Raw genomic sequence first — 27,308 nt, 5'->3', positions numbered from 1 at the left:
ATGATGTAATATGTAATTTTGTTGCAAACAACATTTCGTGCAATTTATTCCAATTAATTTGTTTTTCCCATAATTTTTTATTATCAGCCCCCATCCACCCTCCCCCCCCCCCCCCCGCACGTTGTTTCAACAGGATTTGATTAAATGTTCCGAAATTTCAAACGCGTTTTTTTTCGTTCCGAGCCAACTGCTAGTTTCGCCCTTATGAAATGCTACGCTTGGTTTGTTTACATTTTGCGCGTTCGCCCATTTCCAAATTTACTACAAAATCATCTGACAGATTCTCGCTCGCGTCTTAACTCTTCTAAAATTTTAGCACAAAACGATCGCGGTTTGGGCACAGGCTAAAAGTTTGAGTCAATGCTACTAAATGGAGAAATTTCGTGCGTATGATTCGGACGATTCACACCAACTCAATTTCTCTCATGCTCTCACGAACGACATAAGCTAGAACGGTATGAGAGAAATTGAGATGGTGTGTTCCGCTCGCGTCCCTTATGTGGTTTCTCCTTCTAAAGGAAACCTTTGCTTGCGAATATAGCGTTGGGCTATCGAAGCGAAGCCCGCCATCGCTGCAGAAAAATGCGATGTCAGATGTTACACCCATCGATTGGATTGTAGTTGAAAAATCCTTGAAATAATTGGAACTTGGGTTCGGTTAATACTGAGACATGTTCCATTTTGAACTCTTCGTCATTTTAATCGAATGTTCAGACTCTTTCAAAAATGTCATTTTGTTATTTGTAATTTTTGTTTTAAATGTAATTTAATTATTTGTCATATTTTCGGTTTAGAGAATTTTGACATTTTTGTAACTATTCGGTAGACAAAATTGACTCGATTGAATAAATTGACAGAAATGATAAAAATAAGAAAATTGAAAGAAATTTACAAAATTGACCAAATCAACAAAACTGACTTAGTGGACGAAATTTTAAAAAATTGAAAAAATTGACAAAACATATTGTCTATATTGATGAAACAGAAAAAACTGTGCAAAATTAACAAAATTGAAAAACTTGACAAGATTGAAAAGCTTGACAAATTTAACAATAAAGACAAATTGCAATCTTGTTAAGTTTTTCAATTTTGTTAATTTTGCACATTTTTTATCTGTTTCATCAATTCATATTGTTTTGTCAATTTTTTCAATTTTGTCAATTTTTTTTTCAATTTTGTCCACTAAATCAATTTTTTCGATTTGGTCAATTTTGTATAATTTTTTAAATTTTTTTTCAATTTTGTCAATTTTTTCAATTTTAGTCATTTTTGTTAATTTTGTAAATTTTGTTAATTTGTCAAATTTATCACAATTTTTTCAATTTTTTTCAATTATGTCAATTTTGTCAATTGGCACAATTTTTTTTGTTTCAACAATTTTGACAATATGTTTTGTCAATTTTGACAATATGTTTTGTCAATTTTGCCATTATTTTTCAATTTTGTCCACTAACTCATACTTGTCAATTTTGACGATTTTGTCAATTTTGTAATTTTTTTCATTTTTTTTCAATTACGTCAACTTTGTAATTTTTGTGTTGGAATGGAGCGATTGCTGCGATTGCAAACAATTTTTCAAAAGAGAAAAACTGTGATGTTTTTAAGCCAAGGAAATCATTCAGTGCCTACATTACGTTTTCCTTTATTAACATTTTGTTCGAAATTAGTGATTGTAGTGAATAATTGTCTTAAAATTGATGAAAACTCCTGAGGTGTTGGTGTGTTCGGGAAAACCGGGAAAATATCGATAATAAATCAAATAAGAGTGCCACCGTCGAAGACTTTTTCCGCTGATTGCTTGGATTTCTTCAAGGCGGAAGCAGGTCGCGCAAGAAGAGGTTTTGTTCAACAAAGGAATCAAATCAGCTAAGTATTACTAAGAGCATTGATCATTTTGAATTTTATTATATAAAACAGTAAAATAGCTTAACTCTATTATTGGGGATTCGTGGGGGGTAGGACAGGGCATCAAATGAGCGGAAAACTGATATACAATGGATTGTGGGTTCAAGCCAGCCGGAGTATCTCGGCAAATTTGGGATCTTGACTAGGTAACTCTGGTACCTTTCCAGGATTCTTCATTTGTTTCGAACAGTTTGAAGGGAGTGAGATGAAGCCAACCTGTCCCAAGCCAGTGGTAACGGACCCCTTGGTTGTGCTGCAAATATTGTTGATGAGTTAAGCATGAACAATATTTGAATGTGCGATCGAGACTTCCCGTACCGACTCGGGTCGAAAGACCTATCAGCCACTGGTGGGTTCTTATACATACATACATACATATATATACGTCAACTTTGTAATTTTTGTCATTTTTGTAAATTTTGTAAATTTTTTCAATTTTGTTAATTTGTCAAATTTGTCACAATTTTGTCAATTATTTCAATTTTGTCAATTTCGCCAATTTTGTCAATTGGCAAAGTTTTTTCTGTTTCAACAATTTTGACAATATGTTTTGTCAATTTTGACACTATGTTTTGTCAATTTTTTTTCAATTTTGTCCTCTAAGTAAATCTTGTCAATTTTGTCGATTTGGTCAATTTTGTAAAAAAAATTTCAATTTTAACAGTTTTGTCAATTTTTTATTTTTGTAATTTTTGTTAGTTTTGTCAATTTTGCCAATTTTGTTAATTTGTCAAATTTGTCACAATTTTGTCAATTATTTCGATTCTACCAATTTCGCCAATTTTGTCAATCAGCACAGTTTTTATCTGTTTCAACAATTTTGAAAATATGTTTTGTCAATGTTGACAATATGTTTTGTCTATTTTGACACTATGTTTTGTCAATTTTTTTCAATTTTGTCATTTTTTTTTCAATTTTGTCCTCTAAGTAAATCTTGTCAATTTTGTCGATTTGGTCAATTTTGTAATTTTTTTTTCAATTTTGTCAATTGTTTCAATTTTGTCAAATGTGTAATTTTTTGTCATTTTTGTTAATTTTGTAATTTTTTTTTTAATTTTGTCAAAATTGTCATTTTTTTCATTTTTTTCAATTTTGTTAATTTTGTCAATTTTTTTCAATTATGTCAATTTTATCAACTTTGTCAATTTTGCCAATTGGCACAGGTTTTTCTGTTTCATCAATTATGACAATATATTTTGTCAATTTTGACAATATGTTCTGTTAATTCTGTCATTTTTTTTTTTTTTTCAATTTTGTCCACTAAGTCAATTTTGTCCACTGTAAAATTCCCAATTTTGTAAAATTTTCGATTGGGTCAAATTTGTATTTTTTTTCAATTTTGCCAATTTTGTCATTTTTGACTATTTTACTAATTTTTCAATTTTGCTAATTATGTCAATTTTTTTAATTTTGTTGATTTGGACAGTTTTTCCTGTTTCATCATGCTGACAATATTTTTTGACAATTTTGTCAATTTTCTTTTAACAACTTATACTCGACAATATTTAAAATATGTATTTTTGATGTTTATCTCGTCAGGATACATGCTACTACTAGATGAATTTATCCCAGTATGACATTTTTTTTTCCAATAAGATTCTATTACATGATAAGATTCTCACCATGAGATCAGCAGCGGTATCGATTATTTCAAAAGGACGTACGGCCAAATGTAAACAAATGGAGTTGTCAGCTGAGTGAAAAATTACCATTCGAAGAACTACATTACATCTCAATTTCTTCTTTTGTCACCCCGAAATTTACAAAAAAAAACCCGAAGGGGGAGATAAATAAAGTATGAAATGTTTTATGTAAATTTAAAAAAAAAAAAATCAAAAAACCGAAAAATTACAAGATTAAAAACCAAATTTTGGAAAATGGGAGTTATTTCACCTTTTGTATTCTTGATTTTATTGATTTATTTGATGAAAAGTTACTTGATTTATAGATTTTGTGCAATGATATAATATGCACACCCATAGAAGAGGTTGCAAAAATCCAATGCCTTTTTAGCAAATCTCTGTGCCGATAATGCTCTGAAATGTGCACTGTGCCGAAGACGGTATGTTTGAAAAACCGTAACTGGCATAAGGACTCGGCTCCCAACCAAAATGATGACCACTACATTCAAGCGAAACAAGAAAAACATTTTATGGGATTTCCTTCCTATTGGATAATTCATCCCAGAAACAAGAAAATAAAAATTAAAACCACAGCGCTGTAGTGAGAATCGAACATACATCACCAATTGTATCGTCTTGCCAGTCCGACATTCTAACCAGTGTACTATACGAGCTTCATGCAGGACGAGGTATATTTGTCATAGGCTTTCTGTTACCGATCAATCACAAAAAACGTACAACAGCGGCTTCCCGGCGTTTGGCCTCCTTTCAATGCATTCCTTTGCCTTAAGATGGAAACGGGAAAGGGAACGGGAGTGAAGGAACGGGAAACCCATTGAATGAGAACTGTGCTTTGCTTACTGCCTGCTATTACATACACACGCTACATATACACAGCTGCTAAAGCCGGGCAGCTTGGCCGGTGTTGTTTGCCTGTGAATTGAAGGAATGTTATTGTTGTTGCTTTTGCTACAAACACACGCACAGCTTAGCCGTGTTTGCCGGTTGATTGAATTAGAAGGATGTTTTTGTTGTTGCTTTTGCTACATTCACACGCACAGTGCTCGGTTCGCTGGCTGCCTGGTGTTGGCCGGTATTTATTTCCATCCTTCTTCGGCTTGTGATGCGATGGGGAGAGACGCGAAAACGTTTTTATTTTGTTTCATTCAGACATACGCAATTCGGTTACGCTGGGAGGTTAATGCCGGTGGGCGCAAATCGAATCAGTGCCGGTCGCGTTATCTTCTTGTACCAATGATGCTATGAAATTGACTACACGCCATTGGCACAGAGGCTGAATTTTGGGTGCAGTTATATTGCACATATACTTTCGTGCAATTTATTATTTTTTTTCGTTTTTCGCATTATTTTGTTTATTATTTATTTATTTATTATATTTTATCGCGATGTTCCAGCTGACTGCTAGTTTCGCCCTTATGAAATGCTACGCTAGGTTTGTTCACATTTTACGCGTTCGTCCTTATACAAATTTACTACAGAATTATCTGACAGATTCCCGCTTGCGTCTTAACCCTTCTAAAATTTTAGCACAAAACGATCTCGGTTTGGGCACAGGCTAAAAGTTTGAATCAATGCTACTAAATGGAGAAGTTTTGTGCGTATGATTCGGACGATTCACACCAACTCAATTTCTCTCATGCTCTCACGAACGACATAAGCTCGAACGGTATGAGAGAAATTGAGATGGTGTGCTCCGCTCTCGTCCCTTATGTGGTTTCTCCTTCTAAAGGAAACCTCTGCTTGCGAATATAGCGTTGGGCTATCGAAGCGAAGCCCGCCATCGCTGCAGAAAAATGCGATGTCAGATGTTACACCCATCGATTGGATTAATCTAATTCGGGGTGATACCCCCGTATGAAAATCCATAGGTTTATAGTGTGGTTTGGAGTTTCGACTTCAAAATTTTTGAAACCGGTTCGGTTAATACTGAACTGGTACAAAACAAGAAATTAATTAATTATGCATGAAGAAAATTTTCTCATTCGTTCTACTATTTCCTCTTACTCGTTTAGTCGGCATGATGACATCATGAGTGTGAGTGAGGCTGTATTTTAAACCACCGCACACAGTGAGCACGCCCATCATGTTTATGACGTCATGTAAAATATGACGTCATATATACAATAATCTTGATTTTAGTGATTGCTGGTTGTGGCTAGCAAGCCCAATTGACACGTTTTTTGGAGTGATGATTTGATGATAATTACTATGAAAATTTATTTTTCAAACTATTTTGTTTTTTTTTTCTTTCTTTTATACATTGAAGAGGGAAAAAAATCAAATTTTTTAAGACAAAAATCATGTTTATTGTACTTCCCAGTTTTGCAAAAACGTGGTGACAAAGTTTACAAAAAATCACACCAGCACACACAAATACACTGACATCGTCTGAACTCGTCGAGCTGATTCGATAGGTACCTTTAAAGGTATATCTAAGACCCATAATTAATGATCTCCCAAATCGACCGATAACTATACCTTTCTGAAAGAAAGGCAAAAACATTCTACTCTAGGTATCAATGAGATGGAACTTGGATAGCTGTTAGAGACCTCATTTTCCTCATAACTTCAAGTCTCTTTAAAATGCTAAAGTTTTTGATATAGAAAGTGGTTTGGAAAAAAAAATTAAATATTAGGGGAGAATGAGGATACTTGATCCCTGGGGATTGATTCCTTAGCTATATCTCGAAACTGGAATGTCGTACAAAGATCAAATGTTCTAGAAAAATGTGCCAAATGGAACAAAACAGCAATGGTTGAGGCTCAAAAATTTTTAACAAAATAAGTTTTTGGGTTATTAAACTTTGTTTGAAAATTTTTACAAAATGTGACTTGAAGATCTTTCTTCATCATTTTAAAACGTTTCTAACATGGAAATATTATAACAAAAATATTTATTCCAATACATCAATCTTTCGAGTGTAATATGAACTTCAAAATGCAATATTTTCAAAGCGATGGAAAACTCTCTACTTTTTTCAGAAAAAGTTTTCTAAAATTTTGATTATGGGTAGAATTGATCCCTAATATTTGGGTACAAAAGATCCCGGTATATTCTTCTTCTCAATGGATCGTGGTCATTGCTGATAACGAGATTTCTAATATTTATCCAATAGCTAATATTCATCCATCAATTATCTGAAGAAAAGGGCTAAAATAAATGATTTTCTCTTGTTTATAGAAAATTGCGCCCGTAAGTATGCAATGTCATAAGGGTTGAGAATAAGCTATAGAATTTTTTTCCGACAATTATAGATTGTGAAATGAGAACAAATATGACCAAAATAGTCAATCAATATTCTATCTTGGGGTTTTGTTTGATTTTTTCCATGGATTAGGGCTTCCTGAATAAAGGATCAAGTCTCCCTTAACTTCAAAAATATCGCATTTTTTTTTGCTCCCACGAAAATGTTTCTAGTTCATCTACGGGTTCAAGTATCGTTCTAATTTTAGGAGCATAGAAACTTGAAGTTACACGCTGTCAGAAAATGTTAATGAGTGTGGGTTGCTAATTTTTTCCAAAAAGATATGGTGAAAATAAGAAAAGGGGATCAAGTATCCCCACTCTCCCCTATACTTTCTTCAGTTGTTCCGTTAGTTTGTCAAAATTGGCAAAAAATTGTGAGATGTCGTAAAGACTTGAAACACCAACACTAAATAAATGGTAACAGTTCAAAAGGACCGATTTTCGTAAAATTGTTGCATCTCAGGTCAAACAAATCTTATGATTTTCAAATAGTCTAAAAGTTGATCTTTCTTTAGAAACAAAAAATATCTGCAGAGTGGAAAGTTTATTGAAATTTAAAGATAAAGTAACACTGTATTAGGTGGATATGGGTATATGAGAAAAATGACATGATCGAATTTTGAAAACTGAGTATTTTATATTTTGCAGATTGGCCCAAAAATCGGACCTGTTCAAAATTAAAGCTCAATCAGACTTGATTTATAGGTTCCTCTAGCGCTCAAAGTTTGGGCTTTTAGCCTCAAAAAGGGGGAAGAAAATCTGGAAAATCGATATTTTAATATTTAATGCCAAATTACTTAGAAATATAACACGTCAAGAACTTGTGTTGTATTTAGGTCCCAAAAAGTCGATATTATTTCTATTTTTTTTTAGATAACACCATATTTGATTTAAAGTTGAATTTGTAATCTTTTCCTTTTCCATATTTAAACAGCTTTAACTTACATTCCCAGAACTAAATGTGATCAAATAACGTTTGTTGAGTAATTGAAGCCAATTTTATTTGTCGAATTTTCACTCTCTGCTTTTATTTGCATAAATTCGTCGCAAGCTTATAGTTATGAACAAATATTTTCGCTCTATCATCTTCGCTTCTAAATCCATTTTTTAAATAATAAAAGATGATTTATTTCATAATTACGGATTTGTTTGTTTATCGCCGCGATAAATTGTGAATTTATTAATCGACTTTTTCGGCGAGTTTTGAATGATTTAAAACCTTTTTTACCAGTTGTCCATACGTTTCGAGCTACTATGGCATTCGCTCTTCTTCAGTGGACACTAAAAATATATTTTAAACGATAAATTTTAACTTAACTAACAATTTTAAAAATCTTGCAATTTACTGGCCTCTGTCTATTCTTTTTTGTTTTCGGTCAGTTTGTTTTGTGTTGCGTTTACATTTGTTTGTCAGTGTCTGTTTCAATTTTGAGATTACAGGGTCGTAAGCTGTTTTAAAGTTACACGAGTCCCTCTGTCTATTTACTACATTATCATCACCTTTAATTTTAATGTAAAAAGTCTCAGCAGTTATTCTAGCATTATAGCCTGCTACTCTTTCTAGTATATTTGTTTTTTCAAAATTAAATAGGTGACCAGTTTCTATACTGTGTTGTGCTAGTCCTGTACTCATTTGTTTTGTTGATACATTTGTTTTATGTTGTTTTATTCGCTTTTCTAGGAATTGACTAGTTTCACCTATGTATGACTTTTCACATTTTCCACATTTAATTTTGTATACAACATTGATATTTTTGTTTTTGGGGATTTTATCTTTGGTTTTTGTTAGAATCAGGTTTTTAATTTTATCTACCGGTTGAAAAGCAACATTTATGTCAAATTGCCAAAGATATCTCGAAAGTTTTTCCCCTAAGCCTGCGCAATATGGGATGGTGACAAAATTGTTTAGTGTTTTTCTGGTTACACTGAGACTGTTATAAATTTTGTGAGTCCGCTCTTTAATTAAATTTGTAACAATATTTCTAGGATAGTTATTTAGTTTTAGGATATTTCTAACCGTGTTGAGCGTTTTTTCACTGTATTTTGTGTGTGTGAGTCTGATAGCTCTGTCTACTAAAGCGACAACAGTGTTCTTTTTATGGGAAAATGGACTTAAAGAATTGAAGTCCAGATAGTGTCCTTTTTCGTCCTTCGGGAACCACTCCGTCGTTATCTCATGATCCTCCCGGCGTAAAATTGTGTCGAGGAACTTGATTTCTCCATTTTTCTCTCGTTCGATGGTAAACTGTAGCCGTTGATGAAAACCGTTGAAAGTTTCAACGATTTCAGTTTGTTGATCACCTTTAGCAGCCACCAAACAATCATCAACGTACCTCTTAAAAAATAACGGCGTGATCCCCTTGGACCGTAACTCAGCAAGCGCAGACTCTTCGATTCGTTCGAGAGCTATCGAAGCCACCACTGGACTCAAAGGTGAGCCCATCGGGACCCCAAACTTCTGGGCGTAGAATTTTCCACCATATTGAAAGAAAGTAGATTTCAGCACTAAGTTTAATAGTTGCAAGAAATCACTTTTTTCAATTTTGGTATGTTGTTTTATTTCGTCCCAACGTGTCTCGATCGTTTCCATCGCAAAATCCACAGGGACTTTTGTGAATAGCGAAACCACGTCCAGTGAGAACAAAACCGTCTCTGGGGGGAGAACCTTTGTTGGCGAGATGAGGCCAACAAAATCGAAACTATTGTTGATATGACGATTTCATAATTGAGAGATCAACAACGAAGGTCTGTTCAAACCGAAGACAAAAAAATTTGAAAACTAAACATTAAAAAAATGAATTATGCTTCAAGATTTAAGTACCGATTTAAAATATTTTTTCGAGTGTTAACGAGTGTTTATATGAATGAAAACTCAAGCATTTGTACCCTGCAGATCCTAAGCGTTTTTAAAGTGTTATTTTTTTTCGGTTTCACCAATTTAAAATACACAAAACAATAACACTTTCAATAACAATATTTATTAAAAGTATTTTAATCAATTGATGTGAAAATCGATTAAATCTGTTAATTAAATGTTCAGTGTTTTAAATTAGAATAGTTAGAATTGGAACATGAGTGTTTGAGTTTTTTTTCTGAATATAGGATTAAAATCTTCTTTAAATCTGTTTTGAGAGGAATTTAATTCTAATTGGATTGGGAGCTTGGTCCAAATTTTTAAACCTTAAAAAGGGTGGTTTTTTACTGTTTACTATTTAAAAAATCGGCATACAATTTCGAAATTTAAAATAATAGGAATAACAGCAAACAACTAGGTTTTTTTTTTTGAAGATAAGATAAACTACAAAAACGATCATCATGGCTGTAAAAATATCTTACGCATGCATTCAGAGCTAATCTCATGCATGTGTCTAAGTGTTTAGTGCTGATATTTGGTTAGTTGTTGAATTATAAAGCCTTAGTGCTAATATTATATCTCTATGAGTTGAATAAATTTTCGAAGTATTTTTATCAAATATGACTAAGGTCTCCATTTATGATTAAATTCGGTGGCTCTAAATCAAACTTGCTTCTAGAAAAAATGATGGCATTGGTTTTGAATGAGTTCATCGCTAAAACGTTATTGGCGAACCATCCTACAAATCAAAACGCTGCAACGCAACACCTTCTTAAAATTACGTAACGCTGTTAATTACCCCCCCCCCCCCCCCACTCATATTAAAAGGTTAAAAAAGAGTTTAAACATAATTCTTTTTAATGTTCTTCAAAACACATAAAACTAAATAAATTAAGTGAATATATGTCCACATAGTTTCTTAATACTCAATAATAGCTTCGTTCATTCTAAAGAAGAAATAGCTTTCTAGTGGTTTCTGCCAACTTAGGGGGGGAGGGGGGTATGGAAATGTCCACGCTTTTCAACGGAGAGGGGGATAGGGGTTTGGGTCAGGTCCACGTGGACAAACATACTTTCAAAATATTTTCTAAAGGTGAATAAATATTAAGAAGTTTAAACCAAAATCTTATAACTTTTATAAAAGTTAAAGTTTACACATTTAAGAGCTACTTGAAAGCAAGTGATGAATATGATAATTTAAAAATTTAATATTTTTATTTAGTTTTATATCAGGAAATTCTTATTCGGTTTTTTTCAAAATCAGCCATTTCAATAACAAAATGGAAAAAAGTGATGTTTTCTGTCAAATTAGATTAAAAAAAAAAAACAATTTCAAATTTGTCCACGTGGACATCCGGGAAGGGGGGTAGGGGTTTGCCAAATGTCCACGCTTGTCCACGGATGGGGAGGAGGGGGTCAAAAATCTCATTTTTCTGTCCACGTGGTATCTGAACGGCCCCCAACTGGTAGTTGTTTTGGTCGAATCTAGTCAGGTCGTTTTTCAATGAAACAAGTTTAAACTAGTCAAAGTTGGTCCATCTCAGCAGCAGGATTTTTTTCGACCTGGTAGAAATCGATCGAAGTCAATTTGAAAGAGACAGATGATCAACTTTCAAATCATTTGTACTTGTTTCGACCTCTTTCGAGCAGACTGAATGAATACTCTTACCCCGAAAGAAATGACCGAACTGGAACTTTGGCGACGACTTTTAGCATGAAAATACGGACACGAATTGGAACTCGGAATGTGTTAACCCTTGCCCAACAAGGCAAGCTGGATCAACTTGCTAGAAGAGCTAGCCGCCTCGCCTTAAGCTTGGAATTCTGAGACTGAGCAAAATCAGTTGGCCTAACGCTGGAGAACACAAGACACAGTCCGGGCAAGTCCTATTTTACTCTGGTATATGGGGAGAACATGCTACTCGGGAACGAGGAGTTAGTTTCTTATTAAGCCCGCATAAGATGGGAACCGATAAACGAAAGAATAATCGTAGCCAGATTTAGAACACGAATTAGAAACCTTACAATGGTCCAGTGTTATGCGCCAACTGACGTTGCCGGTTTGCAGGAGAAAGAGCAGTTTTACAGTCATCTGCATCAGCCGAAAATGGAGAAGGAGCCTTATTGATGTCCGCAACAAACGAAGCGCAGACATGGCATCTGACCATCACCTCGTCCTTGGCAAGATACGACTAAGAGTTGCGCGTGTCCGACGGCGCGAGGAGAAAGTCAGGTGTCATCCGTCGGTGGGAGAATCCAGAGGTGAAAAAGGCATACGTTGAACAGCTTGAATCCCTAGCCTCGGAGCTGTCGACAGACGGAACAGTCGAAAAACAGTGGCGAGAATCAAGAATTCCTTTATCACGACGAGCCATGGTACTCTCGGTAAAGTTTGTGGAAGAAGAAGTGAATGGATGTCGAATGAAACTTGAAGGATGGTCGATAACACTAGTTTACAAAATTTAAAAAAAATCGTGAACTTGATTAACTGACCAACATTTCTAATGTAAAATCGGGCGCTGAATCCGAAAATGAAATTCAAAAAAATCTCAGTAGAGCCGTTTTTGAGTTATGCTCCAAATATGAAATTTCGAAAAAATTAAAAAAGTTCTTGTACTTAGATTGAAATATCTCGGACGGCATAACATAAATTTGAAATCCCTCTTTCGCATATTGAAGTTGAATAAATTTCCTATCGATCATCTGAACACTGTTTTTGCGTTTGACCAACAGTATTGCTGATATTAGTGACTTTATGAGAAGAAAAATTATAAAAAACGCATTTTTTTAGAGAAAATTTTGTTTCAACGAAAGTTTTAGACTCGATGGTAGCATTTAAAAAATCTGATTTTCTTTTGCGCTAAAAAGTCAATTTAAGACTAAGATTTCAAGTGGTTATTTATCAAAATCGGTTGAAAATTGAAGAAGTTATGGCTACTTTACCATACCTGAAATTTTTGGAGTTTTTAATAATTTAACGAACCGCAGTACACTTATCATAGTATAGGAAGAATGAAACATGAAAAATCTCACTCGCTCCTAGTCAAAATTATTTATTAGCTTACCAGAAGGTCACATGCCAAGTTTCAGGAAGATCCGACCATAGGGAGGGGTTGCTTTAGTCTCAAACGTGAATAAAATTTTGAGGTATTTTGGCCGGAAGGAACGAAAAATACCGGTTTTTCATCAATAACTTTTTTCATCACTAGCTTATTGTTTTTTACGGTTGATTTTATTGAAGCCTAAGTTGAGATAAATATTTCACCCGAAGACTGTAACTCGATTGGATTTGAAACAGAAAAGTTATTGCGGTTCAAAGGCCGCAAATTTTGTCTAACACGTAATGAGTACTTTTTACGCATTGCGTTTTATACGACAATTTTCGACCAAAATACAATCTTTGAACCGCAATAACTTTTCTGTTTCAAATCCAATCGAGTTAGAGTCTTCGGGTGAAATATTTGTCTCAACTTAGGCTTCAATAAAATCAACCATAAAAATCAATCAGCTATTGATGAAAAAAGTTATTGATGAAAAACCAGTATTTTTCGTTCCTTCCGTGCAAAATACCTCAAAATTTTATTCACGTTTGAGACTTAAGCAACCCCTCCCTATGGTCAGATCTTCCTGAAACTTGGCATGTGACTTTCTGGTAAGCTAATAAATAATTTTGCCTTGGAGCGAGTGAGATTTATCATATTTCATTCTTCCTATTCTATGATAAGTGTACTGCGGTTCGTTAAATTATTAAAAACTCCAAAAATTTCAGTTATGGTAAAGTAGCCATAACTTCTTCAATTTTCAACCGATTTTGATAAATAACCACTTGAAATCTTAGTCTTAAATTGACTTTTTAGCGCAAAAGAAAATCAGATTTTTCTAAAGCTACCATCGAGTCTAAAACTTTCGTTTAAACAAAATTTTCTTTAAAAAAATGCGTTTTTTATAATTTTTCTTCTCATAAAGTCACTAATATCAGCAAAACTGTTGGTCATACGCAAAAACAGTGTTCAGATGATCGATAGGAAATTTATTCAACTTCAATATGCGAAAGAGGGATTTCAAATTTATGTTATACCGTCCGAGATATTTAAATCTAAGTACAAGAACTTTTTTAATTTTTTCGAAATTTCATATTTGGAGCATAACTCAAAAACGGCTCTACTGAGATTTTTTTGAATTTCATTTTCGGATTCAGCGCCCGATTTTACATTGGAAATGACCTTCAGTTTACTGAGTTCAAAAATGCTGTAAACTAGTGTAATCGGAGAAAGGCGAAATTCGGAATCAAACAGGCATGTACCGGGTCAGCCAAAGCAGTCGCCCGATTAAAGGGTGATACGGCCAAAATTTGGTCAATATCAACTTGACGTACTTCTTTCAATTTTGCAGTTAAAAAACCTGAACACCCCTCATTTTGAAGGTGTGTGTGTAGAATGTTGCTCCTATTTTGATATTGGAATTCACTCTTCAGTTGTCAAAATGCCGTCCAAGGAAGAAGAGCAGCGTTTCAAATTTCCGAACTACTCGCACGCAAAGCTGGAAAAATCACTAAAAGTTGTCAAATCAACCGTTACAAATGTAACTAAAGTGTTTGGGGAGCGTTGGTCGACAGCCAGGAAGTCTGGATCGTGGGGGAAATCGAAAACCGGAAGCCGTTGAGACGACAAAGAGAGTTGCCGGTAGTTTCAAGCGCAACCCTAACCTCTCTCTCCGAGATGCCACAAATAAGCTGGGTGTATCGTCTACAACCGTGCATCGAGCCAAAAAATGAGCCGGACTATCGACTTACACTTTCTAGTGACTCCAAATCGCGATGATAAACAAAATACGAAGGCCAGAGCGCGATCCCGGAGGCTGTACACGACGATGCTGACGAAGTTTGACTACGTGGTAATGGACGACAAAACCTGCGTCAAAGCCGACTACAAGCAGCTTCCAGGACAGGAGTTTTATACGGCCAAGGGGAGGAGAAAGGTAGCAGATATTCTCAAGCACATGAAACTGTCAAAGTTCGCGAAGAAATATCTGGTTTGACAATCCATCTGTACCTGTGTCTTGAAAAGCAGCATTTTCATAGCTTTCGGGACCGTCAACCAAGAAATTTACGTGAAAGAGTGTTTGAATAAACGTCTGCTGCCTTTCCTGAAGAAACACGGTTGTTCCGTACTGTTTCGGCCGGATTTGGCATCTTGCCATTACGGTAAAAAGGCCATGGAGTGGTACGCCGCCAACAACGTGCAGGTGGTTCCCAAGGACAAGAACCCTCCCAACACGCCAGAGCTCCTCCCAAATGAGAAATACTGGGCTATTGTCAAGCGGAACCTAAAGAAGACCAAAAAAACTGCTAAGGACGAGCAGCAGTTCAAGGCAAACTGGCTTTCTGCGGCGAAGAAAGTGGACAAGGTGGCTGTACAAAATCTGATGGCAGGGGTTAAGCGAAAGGCCCGGCAATTCGGATTTGGAAAAGCGGAAGCCTAACTGAATATTTTTCCTGAATTGTATTCTAATTAAACTTGAAAAAGAAATTTAATTTGATTTTTTTTAAATAATCGATTTCACCGATTTACACGCGTTTTCCCTTGACCAAATTTTGGCCTTATCACCCATTAAGATATGCTGAACTGGAAAAGGCAATTAAACGTGCTTGTAGACGAGACAAGAGAGCCTGGACATACTCCTTAGCCGAAGAGGGAGAAAGATCCGCCGCCAATGGAGATATCCAATTGCTTTTATAACATTTTCGCCTTAGTGGTGCAAGGACTAATGCTAAAATACCGCTAAAAGATCGAGCTAGTCAGTTATTGACCGAACGAACAAATCAGCTCAAACGATGGACTGATCCAACAAAGCACCTTGGATCCATTGCATCCCTGCTGAAATGCTGAAAGCCGACCCTGCCTTGTCAGCCCAATGTTGCACCGTCTTTTCGCTGACATCTGGGATACTGCCACATTCACGGCCGACTGGATGCAGGGTATCCTCGTAAAGGTCCCGAAGAAGGGACACCTGACAGAGTGCGGTAACTGGCGAGGAATAACGTTGATCTGTATGTGTGATGTGTGGACCACATCACAACGCTAGGAATCTTACTGGAACAAATCAACGAATTCCAGGATTCTCTTTCACTGGTGTTCGTTGATTTCGAAATAGCATTTGACCGACTGAACCACGAAAACATCTGGGTTGCTCTTAGACGACGAGGGGTTCCAGAGAAACTAGTTCATCTCATCGAAACACAGTACAAGCATTTTCGTTCAAAGTCTTGCACGACGGTGTATATTCCGAACCAATCCCGGTAACTGCTGGAGTTAGACAAGGATGCATTTTATCACCGCTGTTTTTTCTCATCGTAATGGATGAGATTTTGACAGGATCGATTGACTGTAGACCAAACCGAGGATTGTCGTAGAATACTTCAACAATGGAGCAACTGAACGACCTTGACCTGGCAGACGATATTGTTTTGCTCGCTCAAAGACAACAAGACATGCAGAGCAAATTCGATGACCTCACCGAAAGCTCCAAGGCAGCAGGTCCCAAATTAAATATCGGAAAGACCAAGTCGATGGAAATCAACACAGAAAATCGTGCCAATTTCGTGGTAGCAGGGCAACAGGTTGAGAAACAGGAGTGCTTCCAGTATCTTGGTAGCCAGATAAAAGTTGTACCAAGAGCCTGATGGTGGTACCAAGACAGACATCTAAACCTGGATCAGAAAAGCCCGCTTTTCGTTTGCGAGTCTCCGAAACATCCGCCAGATCTCTCTACAAACGAAATTCCGAATCTTCAACTCAAACGTCAAATCCGTATCGTTGTACAGGTGTGAAACTTGGTGCACATATGCGGTGACGACGCGAAAACTGCAAATATTTGTAAACCTTTGCTTGCGGAACATCATCCGCGCTCGTTGGCCTGGCAATTGGATCTCAAATGAGGAACTACATTGTTACCAAACAGTGTAACAAAGGCAAAGATAGGCGTGTTAGTAGTTTTTTTCCGTGTTTACTTCCTCATTCCTATCCCTTGTTATGCTGCATGGGTCGTCATGAGAATGACAGGTTGCCAGGAGTAAGATTGTCAACACTGGAGGACAGCGCAAAACGGAGGGAGGAAAAAGAAACACGGAGAGCAATCGGGAGGTAACTTCGAGGTGGAGTTTGATCAGCTCGAGGAGTTGGATTGCGACCACGATCAAAGTAAGACCATCGTCTACGTCACCGGAATACTACGAAGTCCCGTTCGCCACGTGGGACGTCTTCCGGTTTAAGGGTCAAGCCAAACGACCCCAAAGGAAATCGTCCGTCGCTACTGGTCATCCGAGCTTAGTCATCCGTTCGCTCCTGCTGACTACGACCGCTATAGTATTCACCACCTCTAAAGCCGTCCAGGTTCGTTCACCCATCATCCAAGCCATAGGTAGCCACCATCCGCCCGGCTTCGGTCCCACACCATCCGGCTCTGCTTGCTGTCCGGGACCCACAATCCGGTTTTGTTCGCCGCCGTGAGGCTAGGCTCAGGCGCTTCCGAAAGCGTGCATCCTTTGCCACAACCACTCGCTCGGAGCACCACGTGGACCATCAGGTATGAGCTTTACCGTGTTAGCTTTCAGCGACCCTATGTCAGTATAACCTCCTCAAACAAACTCCCTCTCCAAAATGTCCTAATAAAATTTTAAAATGTAATTCCCACCTGTTTTGTGCACGCCATCCGAAACCCCCCCCCTTTTTAAGTTTGTTCTGCCCAAGTCCGCTGTTTTATACTCGTGCCTAATGTCGAGAGTCTTCTTCTTGGATAGTGCCAGGCCGATCCTGAGAAGAACAGTCCGGTTGAGCTAGTCGGCTGTTACAACATCGCCGGTGTCATCAAAGGGCGCTAGAAATCGAGATTCGGGAACGTAAGTGGAGATGGATTGGGCACACGCTGCGAAGAGATGAAAACGAGATTTGCAGAGAGGCGCTTGGATGGAATCCAGAGGTACATCGAAGAAGAGGCAGGCCCAGAAACTAGTGTCGGCGAAGCCTAGCCGCCAAAATCCGAACTGTCGACGAGAATCTTGTCTGGGACCAAGTTAAGACGCTGGCTTCGGATCAGATCAGATCATTAGTGAAGGTCTTTTACCGCGGCCCTATGCTCCGGAGAATCAACGCGGGACCATTAAGTTAGTGGTGTTATAAGTCGACGACGCTTGGAAAAAATAAAGTGAATTGATTTTGGTGAGATTGGAAGAAGCAGCAGATAAAGAGTGAACAAGTCAATACCATAAATGTTAAAATATACTTGAGAGACGATGACAGTTGGATTGCATTTGTTAACTAGACACACTCTTTATAGTTATGGCCATCGTTAATTCATGGTCCACGGTCCCTCGATCCGCCGTACTATTTCTGTGTTTTTTTTTTCCTTGTAAACTTATTTCAAATGCCAAAATTTTTCCTATCAATTACATACCTACATAATAATAAAAGACACAATTGCATTTTTTGAAAAAAATCTTGTGTCATCGTTTATTTTAAGCCGGAGGTAAAAAGAACGGTTGAAAGAGTTTGAAAACTTCATAAGTTTTTTCTCTCAGTTGATCTCTACGGACACGAAACTTGGACCAACGCGCTTTAACACTAGAAAGACCGCACCAGTCAAAATGTCTGGTTGGACACTTTGTTTGTTGAATATCTTTTAAACACTACACTCTAAAATTTCGCAAAAAATACGACTTTTCATGAATTTTGAATCTCTACAAAACTGTGTATTTTTTATTTCACTAGCTCTTTTAATAAGCGAGAAAAATTCCGCCATGGACACTCGGACCGTGACCAGTCAAAATGACTGGTAAAATTCACAACCCTATAACTCAAACAAGATATTTTTTTTTCGCTTGCTTTTGGTTTCATTTGCAATCTACATTCAAGACAGTTGAGCCCTAGTTGATTTATGGTGGGCATGAGTGTGTTATTAGTAATGAAATTATTGATTTTCGATGCGAAGTCATGAAGATTTGTAGAAAAAGTTCTCGGATTGGCCGCTGTGTGGCGCTTCAAGCTCTTGATTCCCAATTTTTTTGGTCTGTTTTGTTGCTCAACTATAATCGAACTTTCTGTCAAAATTTGGCGAAATTTCATCAAGATTTGTAAAAGTTATGTAAGATTTAATACATGTCCATTCGAGTAATCGCGTTGTTTTAGGTGATAAATATGTTTTATACTAAACTAGAATGAGTAAAATATTTATGAACTGTTTACTCATTTATTCAAATTTGAAGAGACCAGCTATGAAACTGAATAATTTAAATGATATATCAACATTGGTGCACGGAATATTTTTTATATGTTGGTTATCCACCATGGGTGCACGGATGCACCGCAGTTTCTGCCCAAGTATGTATTCACATGCATTCTTAGAATATTAGGTTCGACAAATTTCCAATGGAAGTTCACTTACAGGTATTCTGGCACCCGCGTGTATACCTGGCCAGCTGGCAACTGATTGAACATTCATATTGAACATTCTTATTATAAGAGGAAACACATCTTATCTGTCGGCAACTTATGGGGTTTGAACCCAAGTGTTTTCTTACCGATACCGAGAATCAAACCCAGTACGCCTGGCATACCTAAACCAGACTCGCGCCAGCCTATCTGATAGACCACATTGGCGCTAAGATATTTCAACATGGGTGCACGGATTGACTGTAAATTCGCCGTTGAAAATTATATAGAAATAAACAGTTTTCAACTTGCTTCAGAACACAAAATATTTTTGAGTTAGATATTATAGGTATTTGAAATGCAATATTGATCATTCAAAAAACTTTTGAGGAAAAACAAATCAACGTGAACATTTGACAATGTTGATTCTTTATTTTTATTTTCACTGTTTTCCGTCGCACGACATAACTTGATGCATATAATTCCTAAAATTCACTCGATCCATGGTAACCGTTTTTCAATTTCTTGGATGTTGATCAGATCTTATCACGTCTCGGTGGTCGAGTGGTTAGCGTGGTAAGACGGTAATCGCTGGTCCACTGATGGCATGGGTTCGATTCCCATCTCGGTACTGGGTGTTAAATGTTAATCTTAAGTTGTCCACGTCATTTGTTCAGTCTGTAAAGCCAAAATCGGCTAAGACGGTGTATGTCTTTTTAAGATAAATATACGATTGCGAAAACCTGTTTTTAACTAAAAAATAAATAAATTTATTATTTTAAGATATAATTAAAATATTTTTTTCCAGGAATGAAAAAACGGAACTTAAAATAAAAATCGTTATTTAAATCATTATGTCTCAACATGAAAGACATGGTTTCGACTTTGGTTAAGTAAAGATTTGTAAAAATGTTTTTTAAAAATTTGCAAAAAGTCCAATATTTGATTAAAACGCAGTGAATCCGTGCCCCCATAGTGAAAAACCATATATTTAACACAATTTTTCATTTGAATCTATAAAAGTCTTTATTCTTTACCATTAGCATGCAAAAAAATTGAATTTGGATGAATGGCGGTGAATTCGTGCACCCATGGTGAATTGCTCTATTCATAGAAAAAGTATGCTTCAAAACCTACATTATCAGGTATAATTTATAGGCAACGTGTTGAAAAATTTCAGAGCGGTGGATGCTAGAAAATAGCTACTAAAACAAAATTGAAGTGAAACCGTGCACCCATGGTCAATAGCTATAGCCATCTAACATGATTTTATAATTTAATTGCTAATGTGTTTTAATTTTTTGATTATTATTTGAAATTTTAATTCTATGACATACACGCATTCGTCAACTATGCGAAAATGAGGTGATTCCGGGCACCCATGGTGAAAAAATATTTCCGTTTTATAACAAAAATGATATCGAATAAATAACAAAATAATTTCAAAAGAAAAAAGTTAAAAATATTATGATATAAAAATTTTTCTCTTTACCAGTCATTTTGACTGGTCGTGGTCCGAATAGGTATATTCAATTTGCCGGTCCTTCTAGTGTTAAGCATTCGTAGAGAGCGAAAGTGTCGCCTTATCTATGGGTTATCAATACTGCCTTCCCAACATTTTGAGTAACAACAACGGCTTGCATGTGAATAATATTTTATTGGATTTTGATCAATAACAACAAATTCAACGCAACTAAATCAAATATTGCTAAATATGACAGGATTTAATCAGCCAGAAGCTTCCGAACATATCTACCTATTTACTGTCCGGCGACTCAGTGCAGTTGTTGAACCGGAATATGGGCCTGACAAAGGTTTGCAAAATAATGCTGCTTACATTAGTCGGAGCACCACAGCTGGAAATCCTCTGCTGGAAACACGACCGAACGGCTTCCAAGTTAGGACAACCCATTTCCAACAGTGACAAATATTCCGGCTCGATGGCACACTCGAGGGTCATTTTCCACAACTGATCCAGACACTGAGCGTATTCGGGTTTGTAAAGTTCTTGGAAAAAATTGTTAAAAAAACTTTCTAGTATCTGTATCGATTTGTAAAATAAGCATAGTATCAGTCACTTAACTTACCAACGAAATATTCCGAATCATTTTCGCAAAGTTTTTTAGCTAACTCGCCAACCACTTCGTCAACCAAATGTTTAGCTTGATTCAGATCGTTTCCTCCTAAACATAAAGCAATTCCGTCTAGAGGATGTTCGAAGCATTTCAGCCACTCGCCAGATCTCGGACAATATCTGTGGAACAAAAACGTTTTATAAACTACATATTTAAAATCAACCAATAATCACAGTTACTTTTTGACTTGTTTGATTTTGTTTTCGGTTGTAGGTTCTTGCTCGAAGTCGGCTTTATCTATAACCTGGCCAATGCATTTTTCCACAACGCTCCCACTTTTTAGCATTTTTTCATAACCGGCTTCCGAACCGCTGTTTCTGACGCACCACTTCTTGATGGGATCGTCTTTCGGTACATAAGGTTGGCTTGCGTCCTCGGCAGCAACCAAAATATCTACAAAAAAAAAACAGAAATTTTTAAATACTGAATTTTTCTATTAAGGAAAAACAAACATGAAACAGCAAACCATAAAATGAATTTTCCAACCATTCCGATCGAAGAGCACTAATATACTACGATTCCGTTTTGAGCTGGATCCGTCGAGGCCAGTAGTTTATTGAAATCGATCATCAAAAAATTGATTCCATGGCAAACGTGATGATTATCGTGGGAGGGTACATTTTTTTTTAAGCGAAGGGGGTTTTCATACTATTCAACGTGTTCCGAAACTAGTTTGTATTATTCGCCTCCCTTAATTGCATATATGAAACTCGGTGTGACATCGAGAAAAACATGTGTTCAGTAGAGTGATCTTTTTTTTTGTTAACACTAGAAGGACCGGCAAATTGAATATACATACCTATTCGGACCGTGACCAGTCAAAATGACTGGTAAAGGGGAAATTTTTTATATCATAATATTTTTAACTTTTTCCTTTTGAAATTATTTTGTTATTTATTCGATAACATCATTTTGTCATAGTTGACGAATGTGTGTATGTCATGAAATGAATATTTCAAATAATTATCCAAAAAAAAAAATGAAACACATTATCAATCTAATTATAAAATCAAGTTAGATGGCTATGGGTATTGACCATGGGTGCACGGTTTAACTTCAATTTTGTATAAGTAGATATTTTCTAGAATCCATCGCTTTGAAATTTTTCAACACGTTGCCTTTAAATAATACCTGATATTGTAGGTTATGAAGCATATTTCTATAAGTAGAGCAGTTTACCATGGGTGCACGGTGTAACCGGAGGCGGTTCGGTTGGGGGAGTTTTTTAAAAGGGGTAGGTAAGTGGCCGATTTATGCGCCACTCCCCAGAGGGAGATCTTCCACCTGTTTTGCTTTGCCCGGCTATGAGACCTATCCGCAGGGCGGGTATAGTCCTTAGTTTTAACCCAAATAAGATTAAGCCCCCAACTGTCCCTGGGATCCTCAACAGTTGATCGATGCCAACCGAATGTTCGGTGGAAAATTTAAAAATTTTGAGAAAAATGAATGTTCGGTTGGCTAAGAGAGAAACTCTGGAAAGTAACGCAAAATTATCATAGGTCAACCTCTTCTGACCGGGATATCCTAGATTGCTTTGGAGGAAGAAACGGAGGTTGGAAAACATCGGAGCCAACCCAACTCAAAAGAAAAATACGCCCGATGAAATGTGAATTCCCTTCCTCTAAAATTTCCAGTAAAACTAAATTTTATCGGTAGAAAAACGAAAAGAGTTTTGTATTCAAAAAAATAATTTCCATTATACAACTTTTATTACAATCTTGTATTCGGGATTCAACTCCTTCTTGCTAGCTAGCTTCTATTTATAACTCGGCACCCTTGGTGCGGCCTACTCTGCAGATTTTCCCCCAATTAACTTCTGAGCTACCTAATTTGTTCTATTTTTAGCTGGAACTCAGGTGCGGAAAAGTAGTGCGTGTTCTAATCAAAAAAACGGCTCAGTAGTTTGCTGGCCGGCCATGGACTTGACGGCTAATAACGACAACCGTCTTAAAAAAAGCAACTCAGTGCAGAAAAAAATGATTGGTCTAGATCCAAGATTCGAACTCAAGTCATTGGATCGTAAAGCACCAACGCTGACGACTAGGCTGTCAGGTGGTGGCGAAAATGGTCGTCTATGGACCAATCAGGTTACATCACATGCGCATGGATATATGTTTCATAAGATGAGTACTCACTCTTAGAGATTCATGGGGCTTGGTGTTTAATTACCCATCGAATCTACCGTTGCTGTGCTGCTGTCGATGCTGCTGCTGCTGATGTTCATAGCACGGTTACAACCGCCAGTGGGTTCACCAGCGTGCTTCACCGGATGTCGACGTCGTTGTTGAGGTCTGGTCAATGCCGTCGGCGTCCCGATGAAATCGTAGTCGTCGAGCCGAAGACTGAAGCCGTCTTGCGTATGCCGCTCAGGGGTAACGGTTGCTATTCCGCCTGAACGTACCACCGTTGTTGTAGGGGTGGAGCTTCGGCTGGCGTGTTTTGTCACGAGTCGGTGATATGCAGTACCGGAAGTGTGATCTGAATCTGCTTTTGGGATTAGAGTTAGAACACGCTACGCACTAATAATTTTCCGCATAATTTACCTAAGGATTTTCTGAATCGCACTATCAAGAAAACTCCTATGATTTTCGAAGCACTTTATTGGCGAATGCTTCACTACACTACGGGGGAAAACGACAAAATTAATTCTACTAAAAACTCAAAGGGTAGAAAATTCACATTTTAAGCTCTACCTTTAATAAGAGCACACGATTCACGGATTATAATACCCGGTCCTGCCTCTACCACAAACTAGGACAAAATGGACGAGTCAAGGTATCAATTCCTCAAAAGAAGATAGCGAGTCCATACATTTCTTCAAAACCGAAATTCGTGCCGACTCTCGAAGTCACGACTTTCTCCGAAAAAACATTTCTTTTCAAAACTCAAATTTTCGGTTGCCCATCCCGAGGCGTCGAACGAAAATTGAGAATCGAAGTTCGGCTGAGATATAAAATTATAAGAATAAAAAGAAGAACGTCTTCCCTCTCTTTGGATCAGATTCATACACGGACAAAGCATCCCAAACGGTCATCGCCCTCTAAAGGTGTTGCATATATCAAATTTAGAAAACCCCAAATTTAGAAGATAGCCGCCCGCGCTAGGCAACAGAACTCATTCAATCTTGCGGCGGCTAAAATGACTAAGCGAGGACACAGTCACTTGCGGAAAAAGCTTTTCAGAAGACGGCGGCGAATTTGAGTACTGGTCGGCTGGAAATGTTTGTGAGTGATTATACGGTGGGTTCTCTCATCTAAATCTCTCGATAAAATAATGTCTTTGTTCACGGAGTTTTAATAAAAGTTAAAGCTAAATTGTATTAAGAAATAAATGAAATTTCTTAATTTTGCTACCTGTTACAACGGATTCGCCGCCATTCATCCAAAATCATTTTTTTGCATGCTAAAGGTAAAGAATAATGACTTTTACAGATTCAAATAAAAATTTGTGTTATATACATGGTTTTTCACTATGAGTATTGGACTTTTTGCAATTTTTTAAAAAGCATTTTCACAAATCTTAACTAAACCAAAGTCGAAACCATGTCTTTCAAGTTGAGACATAATGATTTAAATAACGATTTTTTAAGTTCCATTTTTTCAATCCTGGAAAAGAAATATTTCAATTATTTCTTGAATTAATAAATTTATTTGTTTATTATTAAAAAAACAGGTTTTAACAATCGTATATTTATCTGATAAGATCTGATCAACATCCAAGAAATTGGAAAACGGTTACCATGGATCGAGTCAATTCTAGGAAATATATGCATCAAGTTATGTCGTGCGACGGAAAACAGTGAAAATAAAAATAATGAATCAACATTGTCAAATGTACACGTTGATTTGTTTTTCCTTAAGAGTTTTTCGATTGAACAATATTGCATTTCACATCATACTTAACTCAAAAATATTTTGTGTTCTGAAGCAAGTTGAAAACTATTTATTTCTATATAATTTACAACGGCAAATTATCAGCCATTCCGTGCACCCATGTTGAAATATCCTAACGCTGATGTGGTCTACCAGATAGGCTGGCGCAAGTGTGGTCTTGGTATGCCAGGCGTTCTGGGTTCGATTCCCGGTATCGGCAAGATAACTCTTGGGCTCAAATCTCATAATTTGCCGACAGGTAAGATGTGTTTCCTCTTATAATAAGAATGTTCAATAAGAATGTTCAATAAGAATGTTCAATCAGCTGCCAGCTGGCCAGGTATATACACGGGTGCCGGAATACCTGTAAGTGAACTTGCATTGAAAATTAGTCGAACCTAATAATCTAAGAATGTATGTGAATACTATAACATAACATGATAATTTGGCTTTCGGTGCCCGGAATTAAAAACAACGCAAACTTAATTTCAGGCAACAAAATGTTGCAAAGTTAGGTGTTACCCATTTTATTGACCCTTCTTAATACAAAGCATTGTGTGACTTACGTGGTTTTCCATCCCTTTTTAATTCGTCTTGTCCGGCGTTCTGAGGCAGTGTCGAAGCCTCCCCACCTGAGATTGCTCTCCTGGGAATGTGATTTCAACTGGACTGGATGACGAGCGAATAATCCACCTTCCATCTCTGCTATTATCCGGTCAAGAAACACGACGCCCTGTGAGCGCCAGATGCGCAGACTGACAGCTGCACACAATGCCCGTATCTTGCTGTACTTGGCCGAATGCATTTTGGTTGAATACGGGAAAATCAGCACGACTGCACTCCGGATGGGTACCCTCCGGAAGCTCGCACCGCGAACTCCAAACTTGTCACCTCCTGTGGTCGTGACTGGATGCAAGTTCGACAGCTTTTGTTTCTCGCCCCTCCGATGATCGACCTCGGACAACAAATTGATCGTGGACGGAACGAGAAAATGTCTCGCGGACGAATTGTCATCAGCGCCAAAGAGCTGCGAGTGATGATAGCCATAAAGGCGCACAATCCGGAATTTCTGGGCCCCGTTTCTGCTGCACCTCCACCTGGGCAAAAGATTCTCCTCCATCTCGTACGGGACCGGAGTCAAAATCATTCCCGAGATTCTGATAGGGAGTCAGACTTCCAACCGAAACTGTGAACGAAAGGGGCCCTGACGGAGAAACAAACTTCCGATCAGGAAACGATTTCGGTCTTAAGGGATCTTAGTTACTCACGTGTTTTTCACGGCCCCTTTGGCAAGTTTCCGATGGTCCTGGCAACCTTTTGATCCCTGTTCTCGGGATTTTATTGACCGAATGGCTGAGCGCAATCAAACTTTTTTTCCCGGTTCCGTCACGGACGAAATGCTTGATAGCCGACGAGCGGCCGGTTTCTTCCACTCTTTTTTCCGGAAATGAATTAATTTACAGCATCAGAGCAGCCAACTTTGCCAACGTGAAATATTGTTTCCTTTCTTTTATGAATGTTTTTGTTGCTTCGCAAAAAGGGGTATTCACTTTTCTTTTTTCGTCTACACGCTCTGAATTTTTAAAAGGGAATGGGTTATTAACAAGAAGTTTGCAAAAAAGCTCTTTACCGTATGATGTAACTTTAAACTAAAAGTTGAAACGTAACAATACATACTTGGGCAGCAACTCCGGTGAATCCGTGCACCCATAGTGGATAACCAACATATAAAAAATATTTATCACCTAAAACTACTCGTTTACTCGAATGGACATGTATTAAATCTAACACAACTTTTACAAATCTTAATGAAATTTCGCCAAATTTTTACAGAAAGTTCGTTTATAGTCGAGCAATAAAACAGACCAAAAAAATTGGGAATCAAGTGCTTGAAGCGCCACACAGCGGCCTATCCGAAAACTTTTTCTACAAATCTTCATGACTTCATATCGAAAATCAATAATTTCATAACGAATGACACACTTTTGCCCACCATAAATCAACCATGGCTCATTGTATTGAATGTAGATTGAAAATGAAACCAAAAGCAAGCGAAAAAAAATTATCCTGTTTGAATTATAGGATTGTGAATTTCACCAGTCATTTTGACTGGTCACGGTCCGAGTGTCCATGGCGAATTTTTCTCGCTTATTAAAAGAGCTATTGAAATAAAAAATACATAGTTTTGTAGAGATTCAAAATTCATGAAAAGTAGAATTTTTAAAGC

The 27,308-nt window shown here is 37.1% G+C and overlaps 2 protein-coding genes across 6 annotated transcripts in view; one reads left to right on the top strand and one right to left on the bottom strand.

Moving 5' to 3' along the window:
- LOC129757316 (FH1/FH2 domain-containing protein 1) overlaps positions 1-27,308 on the top strand; it is a 411,337-nt gene that overhangs the window by 311,754 nt on the left and 72,275 nt on the right. The gene's annotated exons all lie outside the window — the stretch shown is intronic.
- On the bottom strand, positions 20,720-21,771 carry LOC129757318 (uncharacterized). Its single transcript, XM_055754501.1, has 4 exons — positions 21,662-21,771; positions 21,389-21,602; positions 21,162-21,328; positions 20,720-21,081 (listed from the first exon to the last, which is right to left on the bottom strand). The coding sequence occupies exons 1-4, from the start codon at positions 21,696-21,698 to the stop codon at positions 20,831-20,833; spliced, it is 669 nt and encodes a 222-aa protein (XP_055610476.1). The 5' UTR covers positions 21,699-21,771; the 3' UTR covers positions 20,720-20,830.

The sequence above is a fragment of the Uranotaenia lowii genome, chromosome 3 (assembly GCF_029784155.1).
Source record: "Uranotaenia lowii strain MFRU-FL chromosome 3, ASM2978415v1, whole genome shotgun sequence".
Lineage (NCBI taxonomy): Eukaryota > Metazoa > Arthropoda > Insecta > Diptera > Culicidae > Uranotaenia > Uranotaenia lowii.
This window is presented reverse-complemented; position numbering and strand designations above follow the sequence as displayed.

Coding starts and splice junctions, on each gene's coding strand:
- LOC129757318 (XM_055754501.1), bottom strand. CDS start 21,698: ATGGTTGGAAAATTCATTTTATGGTTTGCTGTTTCAT. Junction 21,603..21,661: donor TTTATGGTTTGCTGTTTCAT/GTTTGTTTTTCC, acceptor TTTTTTTTGTAG/ATATTTTGGTTGCTGCCGAG. Junction 21,329..21,388: donor AAAATCAAACAAGTCAAAAA/GTAACTGTGATT, acceptor TTTGTTCCACAG/ATATTGTCCGAGATCTGGCG.